This window comes from Heteronotia binoei, chromosome 1, assembly GCF_032191835.1.
Source record: "Heteronotia binoei isolate CCM8104 ecotype False Entrance Well chromosome 1, APGP_CSIRO_Hbin_v1, whole genome shotgun sequence".
In the NCBI taxonomy this organism is placed as follows: Eukaryota; Metazoa; Chordata; class Lepidosauria; order Squamata; family Gekkonidae; genus Heteronotia; species Heteronotia binoei.
Window position 1 is genome coordinate 191,565,222 of NC_083223.1, and position 26,238 is coordinate 191,591,459.

At 44.6% G+C, this 26,238-nt stretch overlaps 1 protein-coding gene across 1 annotated transcript in view; it reads right to left on the reverse strand.

The window, feature by feature from the left end:
- LOC132576080 (calpain-14-like) overlaps positions 1-26,238 on the reverse strand; it is a 66,968-nt gene that overhangs the window by 19,508 nt on the left and 21,222 nt on the right. Inside the window, exons 7-11 of the mRNA XM_060244914.1 lie at positions 24,821-24,906; positions 22,583-22,657; positions 10,893-11,056; positions 10,341-10,504; positions 4,890-4,898 (exon numbers count right to left, since the gene is read on the reverse strand). Of these exons, the coding sequence (XP_060100897.1) occupies positions 4,890-4,898; positions 10,341-10,504; positions 10,893-11,056; positions 22,583-22,657; positions 24,821-24,906 (498 nt within the window). The remainder of the gene's footprint in view (positions 1-4,889; positions 4,899-10,340; positions 10,505-10,892; positions 11,057-22,582; positions 22,658-24,820; positions 24,907-26,238) is intronic.

The following is a 26,238-nucleotide window of genomic DNA, read 5'->3' on the forward strand; positions in this document are numbered from 1 at the left end:
AACAATCATGTGAAGAAGAACACACCAGTGTGCTCAGCCACTGTAAAAGGGGTTGGAGAAAGATATCTCCTCCTCAAGAGGTGATTATCTGTATCACTTCACTCCAGGTACTAAGTTGTAGCTGCCTCAAGTTGTATTACGTCAATCAGTCCAAGAAAAGCTTCTTCCCACAGCCACATACCTGGTATAAAGTTAAATTTGCAGTGGGTTTTTTTTTTAAAGCTTTTTAAAAAATGTTCCCTTTGGTGGTATGCTTTATGGCCACTATTTTGCAGTTAGATTCTTTTTATTCTTGTATCTGCTGTTTGGTTTTCATGGTTGTAAATTTGGGGGTTTTATGGGTTATTATTTACTTAATTTAATGTAAGCTACCTTGGTATATTTTTTGTAAAGAAAGCAAGGATAAAAATGTTTTAAACAAAGAAATTATGCCTATATATTTTGTGGCTTGATTTATGGGTTTTTTAAAAAAGAAAATGAATTGCCCAGATTTTATTTGTTCATGGTAAGAAAGGGGTTACACACTCACACATACAAAATGTATAGTCAGCATGTAAACCAACTTTGATAGAATCATGATGAGAACTATAGCAAGAAAAAAGAGTGAACTTATCAAAGGACATAACAGGATTCTGAGGAGAGGCGAGCAATCCTACACAGGTCTACTCAGAATCCCACTCATTCCGTGGGGTTTACTTCCAGGAAAGTATTGTTAGAACTGCACTGCAAATCAGATGGAGCTTTACAATGCTTAAGGAAGAACTCAGTAGGCTTCCCAATGATTAACAACAGAGCTTCTGAGCCAGGTCTCCTTTGTTCAGCCTTGCCTTTGTGGCTTCTCCCATGCTGTTTCCTATGCCTGCAATGGTATGACCCATTAGTCCGTCTCAGCCTCACATTCCCATCTCAAGAACTTTTCTTCAGCAAAGCTTCTTCCAGATCCCTCTTGTCTTCTGCACACCCCTTCCACCTCTCCCCCTGATCTTCTCTCTCTTTCCTTGCTTGGTCTATATCTTATAGGCAGGCAGGGAGGACTGTCTTGCTGAAGCAAGGTGCACTTTAAATAGTATAGTGCCATCCTAAGCAGAGTTATACCCCTCTATGGCAATTGATGGATGCAGAAGAGTGTGACTTGCCTAGGACTGTACCAGTAGTCTCATGTGCTATGTAATGTATACGTCTCTTGCTCGCTGTACTGCCATTAAAAATCAAACCACCTGAAAACTGGAAAAATAGATTCACACTGCTTTTTAATGTGGTGATTATCATCCAATTATGAATGTTCCATGGTCAAGCTTCTCTCCCCATCACTTGAAAGTGCACTGAAAAGGCAATAGCTGCCATGTAATTCATTTAAAAAAAATCAAGCTGCTGCACGATAGTTGAATAATTGCATGGAAAACATGAAGACATGAAATTACTTCATCTGTAGGCAGCAAAGGCAGTCTTTCTGAAGCTGCCTATTTGTAAATGTTTTGTTTTCCTGAGCCCTTCTGCTTCTGTAGCTCTTCTTTGGGTAGGGACAGGGCTTTTTTTGAGCAGGAATGCACAGGAATGCAGTTCCTGCTGGCTTGGCATCAGGGGGTGTGGCCTAATAGGAAATGAGTTCCTGCTGGGCTTTTTTTTACAAAACAAGCCCTGGATAGGGGCATGTATTTTCTACTAATTACGAAGAAACCTTGCCTTCCTCTAGGCATGATTAGAAACAACCATGCTCAAGCTTCACGCCATTGTCAGAACGGTCCAATTATTTGCACATGTTTCAGGTGATCACAACATACAAGGTTTCTTATCATACAAAGAACACATCCTGAAACCTGGTCCTAATCAAGAAGTCCCATTTGTTTCACTGAGACTTACTTCCAAGCAGGGCTTTTTTTGTAGAAAAAGCCCAGCAGGAACTCAATTGCATATTAGGCCATACCCCGACACCAAGTCAGCTGGAATTGCGTTCCTGTGCATTCCTGCTCAAAAAAAGCTCTGCTTCCAAGACTATATGCTTTAATCTGCAACTACACTTTAAGAGGCTTTCCCCATTCCCAATAAGAGAATACTCAGTACTGAAACAAAATCAAAAGTCGTGTTGGCTAAGAATACTGGAGCTTCCCTGAACTGGCTGTTTCTCTAAACGACTGACATTGTGCTCTTCTCTAGACTTTGCCCACAAGAGCAGCTGTGGAAGTACTTTTGCTTTCTCTTTGCTTGTTGTTCTCTTCTTCTAATGCAGCCATTTGTCATCTACTAAGAAGGTGGGGTTGCCCCTTTAAATGCATCATATATTAAATCCCAGGCTTTTATGCCTCAGTCGATTCTGTGATTCATTGTATTTCCAATTTTAAAACGGGTCTTGGTCTTGTATTTCACTATATTAATCTCAGCGTTCAATACAAGCCTAAAATTTACCTCATAGCTGTCTCCAGCTCCAATTTTCCACAAGCCTGAATGTGAAAGTGACATTTCCCAGCTGGCCCCAAGCTCTGAAGATACACATGGCTGGCTTCAGTATTATACCCAGGTAGCCCCAACCTGCCTGATGATCCTCTACCTTTAGGACCTCCATGGTGGGCAGAAGGCTTCATCTTCTAGGTAAAGAGCTTAATGTCTCAAGTGGTAGGTGCCTGCAGATTTCATCTTATGTGCTGGGTTATAGTTGTAAGGTAAATGGGCTTTTGCAAATGCTCCTAAAACACTTCTTTTTTTATTACAGATGTTCCATCTATTACAGCTCATGGTCCTTCACCTCTGGAATTCTGGCAGTTTGAATTAAAAATTGTTTGCTAAGTTATTTTTCACTTTTCTTTTGATTGATTGATTGGTTGATTGGCCTTGAGTAAAACCTGGGGCTGTTATCTACACTTTGTGGAATAGTCTGGTCTCATTCTTTTGCTACAGTTTAAAGGAGAAGTCCCAAGTTACCTGCATTACAATTCTCCAATGAGAGGGAAACAAGGCAGTTTAGGATGCGTACTCCCCCAAGCAGATTAATTGCTCCAATTTGCCACTGGGGTTGGTCTTATACCTCCTGACCAAAATACCCTTAAGGACAGTTCCTTCCTGAGATATATATATCTTTCTTCATATATATATGAAGAATCCCAAATATCTTGGTTCAGAGGAGCTTACGAGCATCATTTAAATGTTGTGTAAATCAAACAGACAAAAATGCTTATATTGATTTAGCAGCATTCACAAATAATCCCACAAGGAATGAATCAAAAAGATGCAGGAACTACCCCCAGGTCTCTCTGATCGTTCAAAGAAAATATAAAATCATTTCTCACTCAGCCTTCTACTGCTTCTGGATACAGCTAGGAATCATCACAACTAATAATTAAGCCATAACACTGCATTGTCTTCAAGTGTATTCAGTCTCTCTCTCGGCTTGACTTCGCGAACGAAGATTTAAGAAGGGTGCAGTAGGCTCGCTGGTGGCTGACAAGACCAATGCGGGACAGGCAGATCCGGCCACAGTGGCTGCAGGGAAAAGTCTGATTTGGGGTTGGTGCTGTAGCAGTGCGATTCTTCCTCAATCTCCTTTTGTCCTCAAGACCAGCTATGCGTGCGTTCTCAAAGGAAGAGACAGCCTGGTGGATGGTGTGCCTCCATGCTTTGCGATCTGAGGCTAGGTCAGACCACTGGTGATGGTTGATGCGACAGGTGCCAAGGGATTTCTTCAAGGAGTCCTTGTACCTCTTCTTTGGTGCCCCTCTATTTCGATGGCCGGTGGAAAGTTCGCCATACAGAGCAATCTTGGGAAGGCGGTGGTTTTCCATCCTAGAAATATGCCCTGCCCAGCGCAGCTGCGTCTTCAGCAGCAGTGCCTCGATGCTTGTAACCTCCGCCCTCTTGAGGACTTCAGTGTTGGTCACAAAGTCACTCCAGTGGATGTTGAGGATGGTGCGAAGGCAGCGCTGATGAAAGCTGTAATGTACTGGGAGACGAGACGTGGTGAAGGCATAGGTCTTTATTGGCTGGTACATCACAAAACTCGGAACACGCGGCCGGGTCCGCTAATATATACATGCATCCCGGAACATCCCCTTCGCTGGCCAGCCCAATCCTGGCCAGTTAAACTTCCCGCCCTTGGTCAGGATTGGCGGTGGCTTTTCCCGCGCTGCGCACGGCGACCCGAGGGTGGCTCGGGTCGCGCGGCGCTTGCGCTGAGTCCGATACACTACACTCCTCCCCTCCTAGTTTAAACTACATAGTCCTGTAGGTACGCTGGCGCCCTGCGTTCCCGTGTTGATCTCCTCGGGGTTGCCGTTGGTGTGGGGCCCGATCCCAACGTGGGTGGCGCCATTTCTGGCTGTTGCCGGCCCGGGTCGGGTGCTGGCTCCGGTTCTGGTCCCGCGGCTGCGGGGGCCTCGTACGTGGGTAGCTCCTGTATTGGCGGGGCCCCTTCTGGCGGTTCCGTTGCTGGCGGTTCCCTACTCTCTGCCTCTTCTGCCTCCTCGGGTAGGGTGCGGCGGCGCAGCTGGTCGATGTGCCGTCTCAGCACCTGGCCTCCGGCGGTGGTTACCTCGTATGACCTGGAGCCTGTCACCCTTAGAACCCTTCCCGCCAACCACTCGGGGCCGCTTGCGAAGTTTTTCGCATACACTGGGTCGCCCGGAAAGAATCCTCTCACTGCTTCCCGGACCTCGGGGGACCCGCGGACATCCGGCGCCCGGTCCGGGTGTAGCCTATCTAGACGAGTGGTCAGTTTCCTCCCCATGAGCAGTTCTGCGGGGCTGAAACCGGTTACAGGGTTTGGGGTGATCCTGTTGTGGAACAGGAATGCTGAGAGGCGGTGGTCCCAATCCCCATGTACTATACGGCCAAGGGCCTCTTTGGTGGTCCGCACCATGCGCTCCGCCTGGCCGTTGGTGGCTGGATGGAATGGTGCGGACCTTATGTGCCTTATGAGGTACCGGTCGGTGAACTCCCGGAATTCCCGGGAGGTGAATGCAGTGCCGTTGTCCGTCACCAGGGTGTCCGGGATCCCGTGTGTGCAGAGGACCCTTCTGAGTGCCCTGACTGCTGCTGCGGTGGAGGTCGAGGCCACCGGGATTACCTCTAGCCATTTTGTATATGCGTCCACAAGTATAAAGAAGATCTGGCCCTGATACGGCCCCGCGAAATCCACATGGAGGCGGGACCACGGCCGCCCGTTCAACTCCCACCTGTGGACCGGGGCGGACGGCGGATTGGGTCTGGACTCCTGGCATGGTTGGCACCTTCTTACCCACCCCTCTATTTCCTCATCCATGCCCGGCCACCACACGTAGCTCCGGGCCAGGGCTTTCATTCTCACGATGCCCGGGTGGGTCTCGTGGAGATCCTCCAATACCTGTCTGCGCAGGGGGGGGGGCACCACCACCCGGCTCCCCCAGAGTATGCACCCCTTGTGTGTCGATAGCTCGTCCTTCCTGGACGCGAACGGCCGGAATGCTTCTTCCACCTTGCCCGAGGGCCACCCCCTTCCCACCCAGTCCCTGACCCGTGCGAGGATGCGGTCTCTCCCAGTCGCCCGAGCCACCTCGTCCGCGTGCAGCGGGCGCTCGGGGAGCGACTCCATGAGCATCACCCCGTGTGCCGGGGCGGGATCTGGGTCCGTTGTGGGTAGCGGCAGGCGGCTGAGGGCATCTGCGTGTCCCATTGCTTTACCGGGGCGGTGTATCAGTGCGTAAGTGTATGAATTCAGGAACTGGTTCCACCTTAAGACCCTCTGAGACAGAATCTGGGGGGTTTGACGATCGGGGGCTAGGAGGCCGAGGAGCGGCTTGTGGTCAGTGGCGATGGTGAAACGCCTACCGTAGAGGTAGTCGTTGAACTTATGCACCCCCGCCACGATCGCCAGGGCCTCCTTATCGATCTGGGCGTAGTTCCGCTCGGCAGGGGACAGAGTCCGGGAGTAGTAAGCGATCGGCGCCTCTCTCCCGTCCGGGAGTTGGTGCCCTAAGACCGCTCCTACTCCGTAGGGGGAGGCGTCGCAAGCCAGGATCAGGGGTAGGTTTTCATCGTAGTGATGAAGTACCGCGTTAGAGACCAAGAGGTCTTTCACTGCCTGGAACGCCGCGGCTTGGCGTTTACCCCAGACCCACGGGGCCTGTTTATCTAACAAGCGGTGCAACGGTTCCGCCACGGCGGCTTTGTGTGGCAGGAATGCATGATAAAAGTTCAATAATCCTAAAAAACTCTGTAGTTCTGCCTTGCATTTGGGGGCAGGGGCCTGGACTATGGCCCTGGTCTTGTCCGCCGTCGGGTGAATTCCAGCCGCGTCCACGGCGAACCCCAGGAACTCCACTCGCGGAACACCCAACAAACATTTCTCCTTTTTGACTCTCAGCCCCGCCGCTTGGAACCGTCTGAGGACCTCTCGCAGGCGGCAGCTGAACTCTCCTTCGGTGGGGGCGGCGATTAAAACGTCGTCAAAGAAGGGTTGAACTCCGGGGATCCCTTTCAAGAGAGAGTCCATTATGCTCTGGAATATCCCCGGAGCTACACTGACCCCGAACTGCAGCCGTTTAACCCTGAACGCGCCCCTGTGGGTCACGATCGTCTGCGCCTCCGCTGTCTTAGCGTCGACCGGCAGTTGCTGGTATGCTTGTGCTAGGTCCAGCTTTCCAAAAACCCTCGCCCCGGCTAGTGCTGCTAGGACGTGGCTAACCACCGGGACTGGGTAGGGGTTGTCTTGCAGCGCCTTATTGATCGTGCACTTGTAGTCAGCGCAGATCCTAACCTCCCCGTTGGGTTTGACTGGCGTTACTATGGGGGTCTCCCATTCCGCATACGTTACAGGTTCTAGGACGCCCTGGGCTGTTAGGCGGTCCAGTTCTGCCTCTATTTTAGGCTTAAGGGCGAACGGGACGCGCCTCGCTTTAAGCCTTATGGGCCTGACCATTGGGTCTATCGGTAAGGTGATGGGCGGACCCTTGTAGCTCCCCAAGGACCCGTCGAAGACCTCGGGGAACTCCCGGCAGACCCCGTCGAAATTGCTGGCCTGCAAGTGGTCCACCCCCACCAGCTGGATCCCCAGTGGATTGAACCACGCCAACCCGAGAAGTGTGGTCAGTTGGCGCTTGACCACTAGGATGTCTAGGGGCCCCCTAAAACCCCCTCTTTCTACATGCACCCGGGCCCACCCCACGATGTGTACTGGGTTCTTCTGAAAGTCCCTCAGTACGAAGTCCGCTGGCCTCGTTTGGATGCGGCGGCGGGGACATAGTTTCTTGAGGGTTTCCTCCGAAATGATAGAGATGGAGGAACCCGAGTCTACTTCCATGATGCAGGGGGCGCCCTCGATTAGGACCGACATTTTGACCTTGTCTGGGGCCGCGAGGGGCAAGTTCAATACCTGCAGACTGGTGGATGCCGTCGTGTGTGTGTCCAGGGAGTCGTGATGCGCTGACGGTTGGCGGCGGCTGTTCTTGGCCCGGCAAGCCCGGGCGATGTGGCCTGTCTTTCCGCAGCTGCGGCAGTCCAGGTTGCGGTACGGGCAGTCCCGTCGCTCGTGGGGGTCGCCGCAGCTGGCGCACCTGGAACCGGTGGTGGCGGTGGCCCTCTCCGTCGCTCGTTGTTTCGCGGGGGCCCGTGTGTCCGTTCTCTGAGGCCGCCGGAGCTGAAACGCTTCTTCCTCTGCTCGGTCTTCCAGCTCCGTTTCTCCTTGGTGGACTGCTTCGCCGCGTGGCTGGCCGAACGCCTTGGTGGCCCTCTCGAACGCCGTCGCCTCGTTGAAGGCTTGTTGTAGCGTGAGCTCCTCCTTAGCGAAGAGCTTCTGCTGCAGTCGTTCGTCTCGGAGGCCCCAGACGAAACGGTCCCTCAGGGCTTCGTCCCTTTTGTCAAAATTGCAGTTCCCGGCGATCTGCCGAAGGGCCGCCAGGTAGACTGCCGCTGTCTCCCCCGACTTTTGGTCCCTCTTGTGGAAGAGGAATCGGCGGGCGACGATGGACGGTTGGGGCGAAAAGTGGCCCGTGAGGAGTCTCACGACTTCCCGGTAGGTCCTCTCGGTCAGCTTAGCTGGAGCGGAGAGGCCTCGTGCGATCTCGAAAGTTTCTTCTCCACAGACGCTCAGCAGGACGTCTCTCTTCCTGTCGTCATCTTCGATCAGGTTCGCCCGCAGGTAGCACTCGACCCTTTCTGTGTAGGTCTCCCATCTCTCGGGGTGCTCCGGGTTGAATTCCGCAAGATGGCCCGTCGTTACCGAAGTGTTCGCCATGGTGGCGGCGGGCTGTGCGATCCTGCGGTCTCACGCCTTCCTCGTCTCCGGCCCGGTCAGGTTCCCCTCGGGGCGGCCGGACCTATCTAGATCCCATCCTCGTCGCCAGTGTAATGTACTGGGAGACGAGACGTGGTGAAGGCATAGGTCTTTATTGGCTGGTACATCACAAAACTCGGAACACGCGGCCGGGTCCGCTAATATATACATGCATCCCGGAACATCCCCTTCGCTGGCCAGCCCAATCCTGGCCAGTTAAACTTCCCGCCCTTGGTCAGGATTGGCGGTGGCTTTTCCCGCGCTGCGCACGGCGACCCGAGGGTGGCTCGGGTCGCGCGGCGCTTGCGCTGAGTCCGATACACTACAAAAGCGCTCAAGGAGTCGCAGGTGATGACGGTATAAAACCCACGATTCGGAGCCGTAGATGAGGGTTGTCATCACAACCGCTTTGTAAACATTGATCTTTGTGCCTTTTTTCAGATGCTTGTTGCTCCACACTCTTTTGTGCAGTCGGCCAAATGCATGGTTTGCCTTTGCCAGCCTGTTGTCAATCTCCTTGTCAATCTTGGCATCTGAGGAGATGATGCACTCCAGGTAGCTGAACTGCTGGACTGTCTTCAGAACTGATTCACCCACAGTGATGCAGGGAGGGTGATAATCTTCCTGGGGTGCAGGCTGGTGGAGAACTTCTGTCTTCTTCAGACTAACGTCTAGGCCGAATAGCTTGGCAGCCTCTGCAAAGCAGGACGTCATATGCTGCAGAGCTGATACCGAGTGGGAGACGAGTGCAGCATCATCAGTAAACAGTAGCTCTCGGATAAATTTTTCCATTGTCTTGGAGTGAGCCTTTAGTCGCCTCAGGTTGAACAGGCTGCCATCGGTGCGATAGCGGATGTAGACACCATCGTCATCATCTATATCTACTACGGCTCTTTGAAGCATCATGCTAAAGAAGATCGTAAAGAGAGTTGGCGCGAGAACGCAGCCTTGCTTTACACCTGTGCCTATTGGGAAGGGCTCCGAGAGGTCGTTGCAGTGTCTGACTTGGCCTCGCTGGTCTTCATGTAGCTGGATGATCATGCTGAGTGTATTCAGTAGCATTGTGATATTAACAGTCTTTCAGATGCCTTAAGAAATCTGTCTTAAGTAGGTTAAAACAACTTTGTGCTAGCCCTGAATTTTACATCTGCACATTTAATGTGAACAGAAGATCTGCAAACACAACAAAATTAAGATTTGGCTATACTGAATATCCTTAACCAATTATGCCAACTTTCCAATAAGTGAGGTTTGGATTGCAGTCTATATTTGAATCCAGCACACTTCTGCAGCATATTTCAGTATTTTGGCACATCAAATCTCTTTTCAGTATTCAAAGTTAGCAACTCAGAGACAAAATTCAGTGGAACTGGAATTGCATTTGAATCAAAACTGCAAGTGCTCAAAATGATTTGAAAATATTATTTCCTGCCTTAAGACTAAGTGAAATGCTGTTTGAACAAAATGGCACACGAAGAGATCTCACCAATATATAAATAAGAAATGTTAAGTTTCTACATACCTGCTGGTCCACCTAGAAGAAAAGAAAGGAGAATGCAAGTCAGTTGGTGAATTTTACAGAATTCTAGGTCACTTCCATGTATGAAATTTAGCCCTGAACCAAACAAAGGGAGCCTCAGTTGAAACATTTTAAACTTTATTGCAGACATCTATGCTCAGGGCACAGACTGCCACAGAAATCTTTAGCACTTTTTCATTTTATGAATGAAAATTGCACTGAAGATAGAGGCAAGACTGCTCTCTGTGTATCCTCTACAAAGCAATAATGATGTAAGTGGGAGATTCCCTCATCCAAAATAAAGATGAAGGACACTGTTTTCCCTTAGACAGAATACTGTACATCCTGGTTCTTGTTCTCAAACTCCCAAAATCAGCTACTGCACAATACTTTTTAAAAAGACACTAGAACTGGGGAGGATCCTTGTGCTCATCAGGTCAGGAGACATAGCCACAGGGATGGGCCAGGATCCTCTTCTAGCCAGGGAACAAAAAGCTGCTTGGTGTTTCTGTTTACTGGAAGAGCCTCCTCCCAGGACAACTCACTCTAATAATTTCAGCATCAGTAGAAAGATATCAGGCCTACCTTAAAGACATATAGCCCTATATGAAGATGAGGTATCTGATTCCGATGTTTGCTGTTGTGTTTTTGGATCAGAGACACCAACACACTACAAGAGTACAAGGATCTCTTGCTCCCGTTTCCTTGCAGAACTTTCAGTTGGTATTGGGGATTCATCCAAAATGTATCTGTGAAGCAAGACCACAAATATGTGAGCCACATACGTCCAGAGCACACTTCAGTACATTGTTACAGCTCGATGGAGCAGTGGAAGCAAAAACAGAAGGGGGAAATCACTATAGCTTCACACAATGCCTATTTCTGCAGCCCACCCCCCACCCCCAAATGCTCCCAGGGACATTGTACAGGGACTGCCTGCCAAGGACTGACAACCCTACTGAGAAATGGCCTGAATGTGATCTGCAATATGAAGGGTGAATAGATGGAAATTAGACCGAATCCAACCCAAAACGATGTTGCATTTAAAATACTGATAAACACCCACCCAAGAAAAGAATCACAATCACATACAATATTGTACATGATTAAAATCTCATGTCACCAGCCAAGTCTTACCTCTGTGACTCCTCAGCCTGCCCCCTGCTGTGACTCCCCTGACCCATCTACCAAACTGTAGGGAGGACATCCACTTCTTCCCATCTTCCTGGCTCATCAGGTCAGGAGTTAATTTACAGATAATCAGATTGTCAAAATGGGTTTTAAAATCTTGCAGAGACATCCTATGATACAGGAACCAAGATATTCAGAGTTAGAAGTCTAATGTGGCATTCAACGGAAAAGGCAAATCTGAATGGTAAAGCATTCTGTTTTCTTGAAAGACCAAAGAATCGGGTATCTGCTCTAGAGACAGCCTAAAGCTAAAGTGGCTGTAGAATTATTATAGCATTAGAGGGAACTTGGGCAGAACTTCAAAGAACAGCCTTCCTTCTCACATGACAAGTCCCTCTTGAGCCATCTCTTAAACCACTACATTCCAGCCAGTGCATTTACAACACCCTCATGAGGCACATAGAGGTCCTTTTCAGAGTACTGGAAGTAAAATTTGTACCATTTTAACTTTTCCCCATTCAGTCAGGTCTTAATTTCTAAAATTAGAAATGCTGAGCCTCAAGTCACAACCTTTGCTGTGGCAATCCTTTTCCCTCCAGGTCCAGACACATGGGTGAGTGTGTGTGTTATGATTAATCTGAGGTACTAGAAAAGCTCTCAGGGGAGTCTAAAAGTTTTTTGCCTCCTTTACAGCTGGGCCTTGTTGTTGAGAAGAGATTCACAGATCAAGTTACAGCAGACCTCAGTTCCACTGAGAACTTTCTGTTCCATCACTTTGGTCCTGTCTTTGGTCCAGAGCAAATCTGCATGCTTGCATGGGTCATCTTCCCCATCCTTAGGGTTGCCAATCCTCAGGTGGGGGCAGGGGATCCCCTAGCTTGGAGCCCCCCCCCCCACTTCAGGGTCATCAGAAAACAGGGGGGGGGGAGGGAAATGTCTGTTGGGCACTCCAATATTCCCTATGGAGACCAATTCCCATAGGGTATAATGGAGAATTGATCTGTGGGTATCTGGGTCTTGGGGGGGCTGTTTTTTTTTCCAATAACAATTTTTATTGTAATCAATCAAATAAACAATAAGGAAAAATAAATTAGTGATACATATAAAGTAGGTACTTTCTCATACCAAAATGTTAATAGATTAACTATATGACCATCATACTACATTAAATAAAAGTTAACTTGTCTTGTTGCTTACATAAAATATTAAATTAAAATAAATGCTAATACAAATAATATTTTTCTATTATATCAGAAATCTCACCTTGAGCCATTAGATATTCTAAAATAGGAAACCAAACTATTTCAAAAGTATTAACTTTAAGAGGATTCTGTATTGATTTTATATTGGATGTTATTTTGCTCATTAAATAAAGATTCCATAGTTTTTTATGCCATAAATTTAAGGATGGTTGTTGTTCACTTTTCCAAAGGAGAGCAACACTTGCTTTTGCTGCATATAATAACATAGTTATCGTTTCATAAGTAAACTTAGATACTATATGTGGAGGCTGCATATTCAAAAACAATGTTGCTGGCTCCAATTCCAATAAAAATCCAGTAATTTCTTTTATTTTTTTAAGGATTATTTTCCAAAATTGTTTTATTACTGGGCAATCCATCCAGCAGTGTATATATGTGCCAATCTCTCCGCATTTTCTCCAACACTGTGGTGAAAGCTTTTTTGTTATATAAGATAATTGCTGGGGAGTGGTGTACCAAAAAGTTATAATTTTTAAAGTCTGCTGCCTAATTCTAGTATGGGAGTGGTTGTAGCATAACTATTCCAGATTTTATCCCAAATCTCAGATGTAAGATTAGAACTGCATATTGTTTGCCATCTTTGTTGATATAACTTTTTAGTTTCTGTATTAACTAGAATGGCTTGATATATTTTGGAGAGTATTCCTTTAGAAACACCTGTTTCTGACTGTAAAATCTTTGCAAACACTGTTAATGGTTGTTTTACTATTTCTATTAGTTTAATAGACTCTTGGAGATGTTTAAGTTGGTAGTAAACCAACTTAATTTGAAAAGATAACTTTGTTTCTAATAATGTTTTGTCTCTAAATTTTTTGTTCTTAATTAGGTCATTGAGAGTGTCAACTCCATAAAGATGCCATTTTTGATATTGTTGCTGAAATTTTGCAGGTAAGTACCACGTTTGTCCAATAAAAAAGTGAATCTTGATGGGTTGGGAAGTAGTTTGTATCTCATATTATCCCAGACATCAAGGATAGATTTAAAAAAAACATCCTGTCTTATTTGGATTGGTCTTTCAGAGGCTTTTTGCCATATCACATCACAGATGAGAAAAGGCGTTGAGAAAATTGAATATATATTTGCTCAATCAGGTAAGTTGTCTCTTCTTAACATTATCACTATTTATTCAGTTGGGTAGCTTTATAATAATTAAACAAAGATGGATATTGCATACCCCCTTTCATGATTTTTTTAGTTAGTATATTAAATTGTATTCTATGTCTTTTATTGGCCCACAAAAAATATTTAAAATAGTTTGCCAAGATTGAAAATATTTTCTGGGAACTACCAGAGGCAGTGTTCTAAATAAAAATATAAATTTCAGTATGATAAATGATTTTATTAAATGGTATCTTTCATACCAAGAAAATAAGGATTTGTCCCATTTCTGTTTTAACTCCTTTTGCCAAGTTAAATAATTTAAGTTAAACAAATTATCAGTATCTAAATTTTGATTCCTAAGTAGGTTATTTGATTTAGAGAAAACTGGTAATTTGAAAAACTTTTTATTTCTGCTTGTTGGTTTTGAAATAAATTCACTGGCATTATTTTTGATTGGTTTACCAACAAGCCTAAAATTTCACCGAATTCCTGTAGGACCGAATAAAGCGCTTGTATTGATTTTTTGGGGGAGGTAAGTAGTAGCAGCATATCATCTGCGAACAAGGTAAGTTTGTATTCTGTTTTATCTACTAGTATGCCTTTGATTAAATTTGTATGCCTAATTTGCGAAGCAAACGGTTCCATAGATATTACAAATCTAGTACCTCTCTCTAATATTAGATTGTTGGAAAGTTGAGTATTAATTTTTATTGCCGCAGATGGAGAGTCATAGATAGCATTAACTGCTGCCATAAAATTTTTCCCAAATTCCATTTTTAAGAGTGTCTTAAGATAATCAATTTCTAGCAAATCAAATGCTTTAGCTATGTCAAATGATATTAAAACTGTTGGCAATTTTTTTTGTTTAGATACATTAATAAGATTAAATACCTTATGTGTGTTATCTATAAGATCTCATCCTTTGATAAATCCAACTTGATCAGGAAGTATATAGTTCTGAATAATCTTACTTAACCTTTATTTTTTTATTTATTTATTTATCTGAGATTTATATCCCGCCCTTCCCACCAGGTGGCTCAGGGCGGCTTACAACATGTAAAACTAACATAAAAATATAAAATTAAGCATTAAAAATTAACATTTCATAATTTATAGTTAAAATCTAGGCATTTGTTATGTACATAAATGTTAAAATCATACAGAGGTCTTAAAGCTACACTCAATTCAAATTCAATTTCAGGTTCAGTATTTGATGTTCAGTGTTCAGTGCCGGTTAGTTGTGGGCCAGCCAGAAGAGGGCTGTCTTACAGGCCCTGCGGAATTAGGTAAGGTCCCGCAGGGCCCTTACCTCTTCCGGCAGCTGGTTCCACCAGGATGGAGCCATTACGGAGAAGGCCCTGTCCCTTGTAGCTTTCAAACGGGCTTCCTTTGGTTTTGAGTTCCCGATCTCAGTGCTCTCTGGGGAACATGTGGGAAGAGACGGTCCCTCAGGTAGGCAGGTCCTAGGCCATATAGGGCTTTAAAGGTAATAACCAGCCCCTTGTACCGAACTCGGTAGAATATTGGCAGCCAGTGCAGAGCCCAAAGTCCCGACTGAATGTGCTCCCACCTTGGGAGCCCCAATAACAACCGGGCGGCGGCGTTCTGCACCAGCTGCAATTTCCGGGTTCAGCACAGGGGCAGCCCCATGTAGAGGGCATTGCAGTAGTCCAACCTCGAGGTGACCGTAGCATGGATCACCGTTGCTAGATCGTCGCGCTCCAGGAAGGGAGCCAGCTGCCTTGCCCGCCTAAGATGGAAAAATGTGGACTTGGCAGTGGCTGCTATCTGGGCCTCCATTGTTAAGGAAGGCTCCAGAAGTACCTCCAGGCTCCTGACTCTATGCGCCGCAATCAGCGGCGCACCGTCAAAAACCGGAAGGGGTATTTCCCTTCCCGGACCCCGACGGCCCAAGCAAAGGACCTCTGTCTTCGCCGGATTTAGCCTCAGCCCGCTCTGCTTGAGCCACCCAGTCACAGCCTGTAATGCCCGGTCCAGATTTTGTGAGGCGCAGACCGGCCGGTCGTCCATAAGCAGATAAAGCTGGGTGTCATCAGCATACTGGTGACAGCCCAGCCCGTACCTTCGGGCAATCTGGGCGAGGGGATGCATATAGATGTTAAATAACATCGGGGAAAGAACCGCACCCTGAGGCACTCCGCAATCAAGCGTGTGCCTATGGGACAGCTCATCCCCAATAGTGACCCTCTGCCCCCGACCTTCAAGGAAAGAGGAAAGCCATTGCAAGGCCAACCCCTGAATCCCTGCGTCGGCAAGGCGGCGGGCCAGCAGCCGATGGTCGACCGTATCGAACGCTGCCGATAGGTCCAACAACATCAGTACCGCCGAGCCGCCCCGATCCAGATGCCATTGCAGGTCATCTACTAGGGTGACCAGCACCGTCTCTGTCCCATGGCCCGGGCGAAAGCCGGACTGAAGGGGATCAAGGACTGAAGCGTCATCCAGGAAAGTCTGTAGCTGCATCGCCACTGCCCTCTCGTTAAGTTTGCCCAAAAAGGGCAAATTCGAGATCGGCCGATAATGGGCCAATTGGGCCGGGTCTAACGATGTTTTTTTCAAGAGGGAACGGACCACCGCCTCTTTAAGCTATGTTGGAAATTGCCCTTCCGTGAGGGATCTATTTATGATATACCTTCCTGCTAATGTTGCTGTAAAGATTTTAAAATCCACGTTTAATAATGAAATAGGTTGATAAGATGATGGGAGTGTTATATTTTTTTCTGGTTTTGGAATTACTGTAACTACTGCTTGCTTCCAAGATGGTGGTAGGGTGCCTTCTAATAGAATATAGTTGCATACTTTCAATAATGGATCAATTAACTCTACAGCAAAAGCTTTATAAAAACCTGCTGGGAATCCATCAGGTCCTGGAGTTTTGTTGAGTTTAAGTGCACGGATTGTTTCTAAAAGTTCTCGTTTAGTGAACAATTTATCCATTTGATCTCTATGATCTTGTGAAATAACTAATGGTACATGTTTCTGAAAGTATTTGTCAATAGTAATTTGAGATGGTTTAGTAGAGGTATATAGTTCTTTATAACAATCATGAAAAACTTGAGAAATATGTTCAGTTTTAGTTAGCATTTTGCCAATTTGTTTTTGATCATATTTATATGTCTATTTGAGCAAAATTGTTTTGCTCTTTTTGTCAAATTCTTTAATAATTTTGGGGAGTTACACCAATATTCTTGTTTAAGGTTTAATAAATCTTTTTGAATATTTTCACAATCTAACAACTCTAGTTCCCTTCTTTTAGCAAGTAATTGTTTATAAATAATTATACTGAAGGTCTGATGTTTTGATTCTAATAATTGAATACTTTCAAGTAAATAATTCCTTAACTTCTTTTTCTGCTTATTTATATAGGCGGAGTGTGATATTATGTGGCCCCGTAGGACCGGTTTTAAAGCATCCCAAATAAATATTGGAGAACAATCTTCTTGTGTATTTTCCTTAAAATAGTTTTTGATATGTTCAATTAATTGTTCCTGAAATAACTGATTTGATAATAAATTTGTATTAAATGACCATTGTTGTCTCACTTTTATTTTGTCTTTTAAATTCAAACTTGTTTCAATCCATGCATGGTCAGACCATGAGTCTATTAAATTATATTTTTTCAAACAGAGAGCTCAATTTGGTGTTATTATTATGTTTCGGCCTCCGTTTTCCACATAAATACGTTCTATCAAGGCTATAATTGGCAATTAAATTAAGGTCACCACCCAAGATGCATTCACTTTCTTTAAATTTTTCTAGAATTTTAAAGGTTTCGTTTAGAAGGTGTACTTGTTCCGAATTGGACACATAAATTACTCCTAACGTCATTTTCTGATTCTCAAGCATAACTTTAAAAAATAAATAATGGCCCCTAGGATCTTTCAAAATATCTTGCAGTCAAAACCAAACATTTTTAGATAGTAATATAGCAACTCCTCTGGACTTAGATGATCCACTAGCCTGTATTTGAATATTAAACCAATTAGTTTTAAAGATTAATTTGCCTTTGTCCGTCAAATGGGTTTTCTGGAGAAAAAGAACATCTGGGTGTAGAGATAATTAGAATACACACGTTTTCGTTTAACACAATTATTTAAACCTCTTATATTCAGAGAATAAACTTTCAAATGGTGAGACATAATAAATCAGGACAAGAATAATACTACTTCACAAGTTATAACACTAAGTAAGATGGTCACAAAAAATCCAATTGCCTTATCAAAATATCTAAGCTAAACTAAAAATTTTCCACTTTTTCATATTCGTATTAACCTATCTAGTCCTATAAATATATTTATTAACTGATATAACTTTATATATAACTTACACAGTTGTCTAAACCTAGAGTAATACTATCTTATTATAGTAAATTATAGTAATACTATCTATTCATTGACGATGGAGGCTCAGATAGCAGCCACTGCCAAGTCCGCTTTTTTTCATCTTAGGCGGGCGAGGCAGTTGGCCCCCTTCCTGGAACGTGACGACCTGGCAACAGTGATTCATGCTACGGTCACCTCGAGGCTGGACTACTGTAATGCCCTCTACATGGGGCTACCCCTGTGCCGAACCCGGAAACTGCAGTTGGTGCAGAACGCTGCTGCCCGGCTGTTATTAGGGCTCCCAAGATGGGAGCACATTCGACCGGGGCTCCAGGGTCTGCACTGGCTGCCAGTAATATTCCGAGTCCGGTACAAGGTGTTGGTTATGACCTTTAAAGCCCTATATGGCCTAGGACCTGCCTACCTTAGGGACCATCTCTTCCCACACGTTCCCCAGAGAGTACTACGTTCAGGTTCACAAAACCTGTTGGTAGTCCCCGGGCCAAAGGAGGCCCGCCTAAAATCCACCAGGGATCGGGCCTACTCAATAACGGCACCTTATTGGTGGAACCAGCTGCCGGAAGAGGTGCGGGCCCTGCGGGATCTAGGGCAATTCCGCAGGGCCTGTAAGACAGTCCTCTTCCGGCAGGCCTATGATATTAACTGACAATGTAAAATATCCTGGATGAAAAAATGTATCTATAGGCCGCCGGTTTTTATTCTATCTTGTTTTTACTAAATTATGGTTTAATGGTATTTTAATTGTTTAAACTGAAATTGTTTTAATTATTGTGTTGTAAGCCGCCCTGAGACACCTAGGTGAGAAGGGCGGGGTATAAATATTAATATAAATAAATAAATAAATAAATAAATAAATAAATATCAAACTAATTATCTATTCCTATAATTATATATCAACTCTAATCAACAAATTTAAACTACCCTATGGCTCCTAATAATAGGAGAGTGAAACCAATGTCACTACCAATCCTGGGTGCAGTATGAAATGGGGGTTTGTTATTAACACAAAACTGTTTTACTAATAAATTATAAGAGAAGGTAAAAAAAAAAAAATTGAAACCCAGATTGCAACATCTCCCCCAAACCGCCTATTGAATATATATATATATATATATAAAAGTATGTCATAAAGAACATTTTCGTTCCAATTGTTTACATCAACTTTTGTCTAGTCCCTCATGTATCAGCCTGTCCAAAAGAGGCAAGTACTAGAATTTTACTGGGTTTTGTCTTCGGTGGAGTAGACTGTTGGAACAACTATCTCTTAGTATTTTTCTTTGTCAAGTCAATCGGTTCTTTTAAGCCTAGTTTTTTGATTTCCTGTTTCTATGTCTTGTTCTTGAAGTCTGTTGCTGTTATGCACTATTTGTAAAGTGGCTGGCTGGTCCAACCCATCTATATTTCTGTTGGGCCTTTTGTAGCTGCTGAGTCACTGGTTTAAGTTCTCGTTGCTTGGAAATAGCCTCTGGGGGCAGGTCTGGAAATATTTCAATTTTTGTATCCTTGTATTGGAAATAGCCTCATTTTCGTGCCTCCAAAAGTATTTTAGTTTTGACTCTAAAATCAAGAAATGTCAGTACAATGTCTCTAGGACCTTTTCTTTTAGGATTAATGGGGGAGCCAAGCTTTAGTTATGATGGGTACAGTTTGGTGTAGTGGTTAAGTGTGCAGACTCTTATCTGGGAGAACCAGGTTTGATTCCCCACTCCTCCACTTGCACCTGCTAGCATGGCCTTGGGTCAGCCATAGCTCTGGTAGAGGTTGTCCTTGAAAGGGCAGCTGCTGTGAGAGCCCTCTCAGCCCCACCTACCTCACAGGGTGTCTGTTGTAGGGGGAAAAGATATAGGAGATTGTAAGCCGCTCTGAGTCTCTGATTCAGAGAGAAGGGTGGGGTATAAATCTGCAGTCTTCTTCTTCTTCTACAACATCCTCCTCTAGATGGAGTTGTTTTGCAAGCCAAGTAGCCATGAAAGCCTGCAGATCACTCATTTTAGGCTGATCCTTCAAAAATCCTCTCAGTTTAAGGTTATTCTGTCTCTGGTTCATTTCTAAGGTAAGTAGTTTTGATGCCATAACTTCAGAGTCCTTTTGCATTGTAAAGGTTTCCTCTTGCAGTGCTTCAGCTAAATTTTTTGCTGAGTCTGCTGTTATTTTTACTTCAGATAAAGAAGAAGTTAATTCCTGCAACTGACTTTGTATAGGTTCCAGCAGCATTTTTAATTGGGACAATAAATTGTACTCCAGCTCATTTAGGTCAGCCTTTGTTACAGCTGCAGAGTCTACAGAAACGTCATAGAGCTGGCGGCCATTTTAAGACTGGCGGCCATTCCATTCTCCACCCTCTCTCTCTGCTGTGATTTGGAAAAATAAATGCTTACTGCTTTGTTTTTTGACTCAGCTTTGAGTGCCTTTGATGCAGAGGGTCTTCGTTTCATTGTTTTTCCCATAAAGGATTGGAAACACTCGTTTTGTTGAGTATTTTCTGGCAGTTTGGGGAAGAGCTCGCTTTTCAGGCGTCCATTCCTGTTGGCGCGACACCCCACCCTCCGGGGGGCTGTTTTTTGAGATAGATGCATCAAATTTTCAGTGTAGCATCCAGTGCCTCTCCCCAAAATACCCTCCAAGTTTCAAAAGGATTGCAATAGGCGGTCCAATTCCATGAGCCCCAAAAGAAACTGCTCCTATCCTTCATTATTTCCAATTGAAAGGAAGGCATTTAAAAGTTGTGCGGTCCCTTTAAATGTGATGGCCAGATCTCCCTTTGGAGTTCAATTATGCTTGTCATAACCTTGCTTCTGACTCCACCCCCAAAATCTCCTGGCTCCATCCCCAAAGTCCCCAGCTATTTCCTGAATTGGACTTGACAACCCTACCCACCCTAGCAGCATTCCAAAGACTTTATATTATCTGGACCATCTTGCAAGGCTGGCTTAGGCAAAAAATAGAGCAAGTAAATAAAACACTTCAGAATCTGATGCAGAAACTCATCTTCTGATTCCACACACACACGCACACACACACTACTGATCCATTTGAGAGGGAGGTTTGGCAGCTGAATGTCTGCCTGGCATATAGACAGAAAAGGGATGCAACTTAGCAACCTTCATTTGTGCAAAGCAAACATGCCCTTAGACTACAAGAAGCAACCGTCACTTCTTTGTCCTGCACAATGCCTGACACAGTGTCAGTGCTAAGCACACGTTTAATTATTAGCAAGCAGCAATAGGAGGATGGGCAGAAACAGCAATTGCAAAGGGTTTGTGGATGAATGTTTTTGAGTTGAACGACAAGGTGTGGAATTCAACTGTATGTTAACATTGCCATCTAGTGGCACCATCGCATGGTATAAAACATTTAATGAATGCATCCTTGGATATATGTTTAGGGGGAAGTGTGAGCTAATCTAGAAATGAAGCTGAGAGATGTCATATCAGATCTGCCATGTCTGTTTTTTGTTCAGGTGGAAGCCACCATGGAACCAGCAATCAGCTCAGGAAACTGGTACTCAAGGTATTTTATTCTCTCTCCCTGTCCCTTCCTCTGGCTGCTCCAAAGAGGGGACAATTCCCCATTGTGGACTCACTGCCACCACTGGCAATGAAGAGGAATTAACAGTAGATCTCAGGTTTTGCCTTCCCATCTCTCATATTTGTCATTCCTCTGTCCCTGAAGTGCTGGAGGGCATTTTGCCAGTTTTTAAAAAAATTGGTAGAAGATACAACTCTGTTGTGTATATATACCAACTACTAATTTCTTTAAAAGCCTGCTGGCAGTGTACATGTGTTGGGAGGGGAATGCAAGGGAATGGCGAGGGCAGATGGCACCAGCTGCAGGTGGGGAAATTCAGATATCTGCACCTTCACATCCCCATGTGGACTCACTTTCTTTGATATTTATGGAAGCATCAGGTTGCAGTTGGTTCTGGAGACATTGGAACAAAGGAGGAAAAGGAAAAGGACTGGTGCGCAAGCACCAGTCGTTTCTGACTCTGGGGTGACGTTGCTTTCACAATGTTTTCACGGCAGACTTTTTACGGGGTGGTTTGCCATTGCCTTCCCCAGTCATCTACACTTTCCCCCCCAGCAAGCTGGGTACTCATTTTACTGACCTTGGAAGGCTGAGTCAACCTGGAGCCTGCTACCTGAAAACCTAGCTTCTGCCGGGGATCGAACTCAGGTTGTGAACAGAGTTTAGGACTGCAGTACTGCAGCTTTAACACTCTGTGCCACGGGGCTTCTTAAAGAACATTGGAGCAAAGCAGGGGAAACCATAAAAGGCAATGGAAGTGGAAGAGAAAGTAAACATGATGTGGAAGCTCTGAAAAATTCCTTCCACCATGACTTGGACACCTGATCTGTTTCTTACTGTTTGAGCTAAGGTGGTTCAGCGTCCTGTAGTTTGGGTAAATAAGTTCTCTGGTGCTTCTCCATGTAGTCTGCTCAAGGTGTTTACAAAGTTAAACATTAAAAGAACATAAACCAAATCAGATGATTATTCAGAAGTGTAATATTTCTGTAATTTTTATAATAAGACAGGCTCTTGCAGGGAAGTGTAGAAGCATTAGCAGAAATATGAGCACCCTCATTTCTTATAGTATTCTTCAGAAGCTAAAGAAGAGAGAACAAATTAATTCTCATATCTGACAAATCAGTCCCTCCACTGGGACAATTCTTCTTCACTGAGTCATTCCTTCCTATTTTCTTATGATCTTAGTGACATAGGACATGGACATGAGTGAACTTCTATCAAGGCAATCATTTTGTCTTCATGCCTCTTCTAAATACATTGCAGGAAAGAACATTCCATTGATTTCAGTACTTTCTTCCACCCAAATGCATATCTTATGTGAGGATTTGACCTAAGAAAAATGGGAGAAGGCTTTTCATACTTTCTTAATTTTAAGAGGTTTATGAGAATTTAAGAACTCTGATTTTAGGTGCCAAAAGAGGCAGAAGTAAAGATATTTTACCAGAATTCCCCATCATCGCCATTTCTGCGCAGCAAAATCTTCTCTTTGGGGCTGAGGAGTTCCCATTTCGGAGACCTAATGGGACCAGAAACAGTGTTTCTTGAAACAGTGATTATTAAGTATTATTGGATTATAGGCAACTTTTCTGCGGTGCTCAAATTATGGGAAGATGGAAAATAGTGGCTCCTTAGTTATATCTACGTGCCTTGCCCCTAGGCCCTGCCATCCTGCTTCCCCCAACGAACAGCCTTCTAAAAAGATGCCTAAGGAGACTGCCATAAAAGATGGACTCCCATAAAATGGGCTCCCATAAAAGGCCATTCTGCAGTAATCAATTACAAGAGTGGTAGTGATGGACAATGCCATACTCCAGGTTTGTTCTTGGACACACCAGTGGGTACCTAGCTAAGCCTGCTGTGCACAACAATTCAGTTGTGTAAACCGGTAGTGCCCCTAGGATTGCTTGGCCACAATCTTCTGCAATACCCATGGATTCCACAGTGGATAACCTGACACATGAAGGGAAAGATGTCTGAAAACCACTGGACCAGAATGCCCTAACTGGAGAGGAATGCAACAGAGAACAGGGTTACCAGGTCTTGGACAGTGGCACAGCACTGGTCATTTCAGTAAATGCATCCTTTTTCTCTACAGTATGCAGTACCCACAGAAATTTCTCCTTCTTCACAGTTCTATGCAAGGTCTGTGCTGCCCCTACTCTTCCTGTGTCCTGGTGTTTTTGCAATAGTGAACATCCTGGACTAGAGCCAGCATGGTGTAGTGGTTAAGAGCAGCAGGCTCTAATCTGAAGAAACAGATTTGATTCCCTACTTCTCTGTGTCAAGCCTGCTGGGCGACCTTGGGCCAGTCACAGTTCTCTCAGAGCTCTTTCAATCCCACCTACCTCACAAGGTGCTTGTTGTGGGGAGAGAAAGGGAAGGAGATAGTATGCTATTTTGAGACTCCTTCTGACAGATAAAGGTGGGGCATAAAAAAACCAGCTCTTCTTCTGTCTCATATAGTTAGAGGGCCAACATTAAGGCATACATGATGAGGCCTTCCCTGATGTTGCCTCCTGGCTTCCCTTCTGAGGCTTCCCTTCAGTCACCATGGCTAGTAGCCATTGACAGACCATTGATCTCCATACATCTGTCTAATCCCATTTTAAACACGCCTATGCCTGCAGCCACCGCAACTTCCTCTGGCAGCAAATTCCGTATTTTAATCACTTGCTGAAGAAAGAATTGCTTCCTTTTGTCCATCCTGAATCAACAGCCCATCAATTTCAGAACCTCTGGGTTCTGAAATTTTGGGAGAGGGAAAAAAGTTACCCCTGTCTACTCTCTCTACCCTGTGCATAACTGGGTAAACCTCTATCATGTCCCCCCACCCCCATCCCATAGTCTTTCACTGATCTGAAAAGTCAAGACTCTTCAGCCTTTCATCATAGGAAAGTTGCTCCAACCCCTCAAAAATCCTTGCACTATGGCTTGGGAATGTGTTGGGCTAAGCACATCAGGTGTTACAGGATGTCTGCATTTTCACACCGTCACACTGCAATGTTTTATTGTCATGAATGCGACTTTTCCAGTCATGTGCTCCTAAATTCATTTAACCTCAATGTCATCACCCATGAGATTGCCTTCATTAAGCTCTACCAGCAGATGGCAGTGTGATTTCTTCCAGTCAAATTTTTGCTCTTTAGTTGCTGTAAACCAGGGGTCACCTGCCAAACTTTTCATTAATACAAACTACTTCTGAAAATGAAAAATATTCAAAGCTACTCCCCTCCTCTCATGGCATGCTTTAAGTTGTTTTGTCCCAGAAACAGAAGGTGTACTCTGAAGATCACCGGTCAGGAAGCTATTGGCTAAGCACAGAGAAAAATAATATAAAACAGGGCGGTTTTTTGTAGAAAAAGCCCAGCAGGAACTCATTTGCAAATTAGGCCACACCCACCAGTGTCGTCATTGTTTCACACATGGCTTTTTGTGGAAAAAGCCCAGAACAAACCTATTTGCATATTATGCCACATCCCCTGACACCAAGTCAGCTGGATCTGCGTTCCTGCTCAAAAAAAGCCCTGGTATGAAATAAAGGCATTTTTAAAATTCTCAAGTAGATCATTTAGTGATCTTTTCCTGGATTTCTAAAGGCTGTGCAAGCTAATCTGCAGCAACCAACAAGCCAGCCCTACATTATGAGTTGCCCCTTGGAGAGACCAGTCTAAACACTCACCTGTCACTCCAGGCTCCTTTCCATTCAACCTTCCCCCAAGGATTTCTTAGTCTTACTAAATATTCAGGTCCATATTTGCAAGTCACCTGTCAAAATAATGGATTGCCTTTACAAAGACCATTGTTCAATGCCCAACTGAACCAGCTGCTTATAACAACCTGAGTGCAATTCACGATGTCGAGTTTTGCCTACAATATTTTTCAGCAGCTGGGTCCTAAATATGTACTTTCCCTATTGTTCATTGCACATTTTGTCATTCTGCTCAAAAATTCCTCTTGTGTTTATCACCTGTGGTCACCCTTATCTGTGAACTTTTCCTCCACTGGAGACCCCAAACATCTCCTGAGAGCATGTAAGCACTTCCCATTTGGACTGACATGTGGCAGCCATAACTAAATTATCATATCCTTACATGTATCCTGAATAGTATGACTGCCATCACCTCCATGCTTGATCCCATTCATTTTTGTCCATGGAAAGATTGTCCCACCCAGTTTATCCTTCTATTAGACTGTTTAGCGCACACTACAAGCAATACCAGGCTTCTTCAGAAGCACATTGATTTTTCCTGTTTTTGACACCTTCTTTAATCTAGACTAAGCAATCTCAAACAGCTATCAATCCCTACTTTTATCCTCGTTAGGAAGCTTAGCCAGATCAATTAAGGGTGGAGAAGTGATGGCTAGATTCAGTTTTCAAAGATAAAATGCAAAGTGTCATCTCCATCTAGCAGGTCAGTTGACATGGATGCTACGGGAAGAAAAAACAGTGTCTGCTTGTGACGGCTGGCTCCATATGCAGCAAGATGTGGCATCAGGGCATTAGGAATGCATAACAGAACAGAGAAGCAGCAGCAAAGGTTCAGATAGCCTGATGTCGTCCATGGGGCCCTTGTTGAAGAACAGAGCTCTACCCTATCATGACAGTAGATCAATATACCTAAGCAAATAATGCTAGCTTGTTCAAATAAATGCTGGTGTGCTTTGCCTCTGGATATGTGGGATTCCTAACTTGGTGTCAATCATAGGAGGATTTATCATCATTTTGAGGTTTATCAGTACTGGGAATAAACATGTATGGTAACAATTAAAGATGTGTAGAAGCAATTCATCTTGTTGTGTGCTATACTTTTATTATGGCCAAAAACATAGCACCTGAAACACACGCTAGTTCACTAGTTCTCATTTTTGCTGAAGATAAATGTAACTCAGCTTAGCTTAGAATACACTTGTGGAGTCTGCTATCAACAGACTCATGAATCAGTTACGGCCCTTGATTTACACACGGACCCAGCTATTATCCTCTATGTTTTATTCATGTCACTAAAAGGAGAGTAGCTCTAAAAAAGAAACCATTTGGATGCTGTCATCATCTTTGATAAAACTTGATGGTATTTAAAGCAAGGATGGTGACATGCA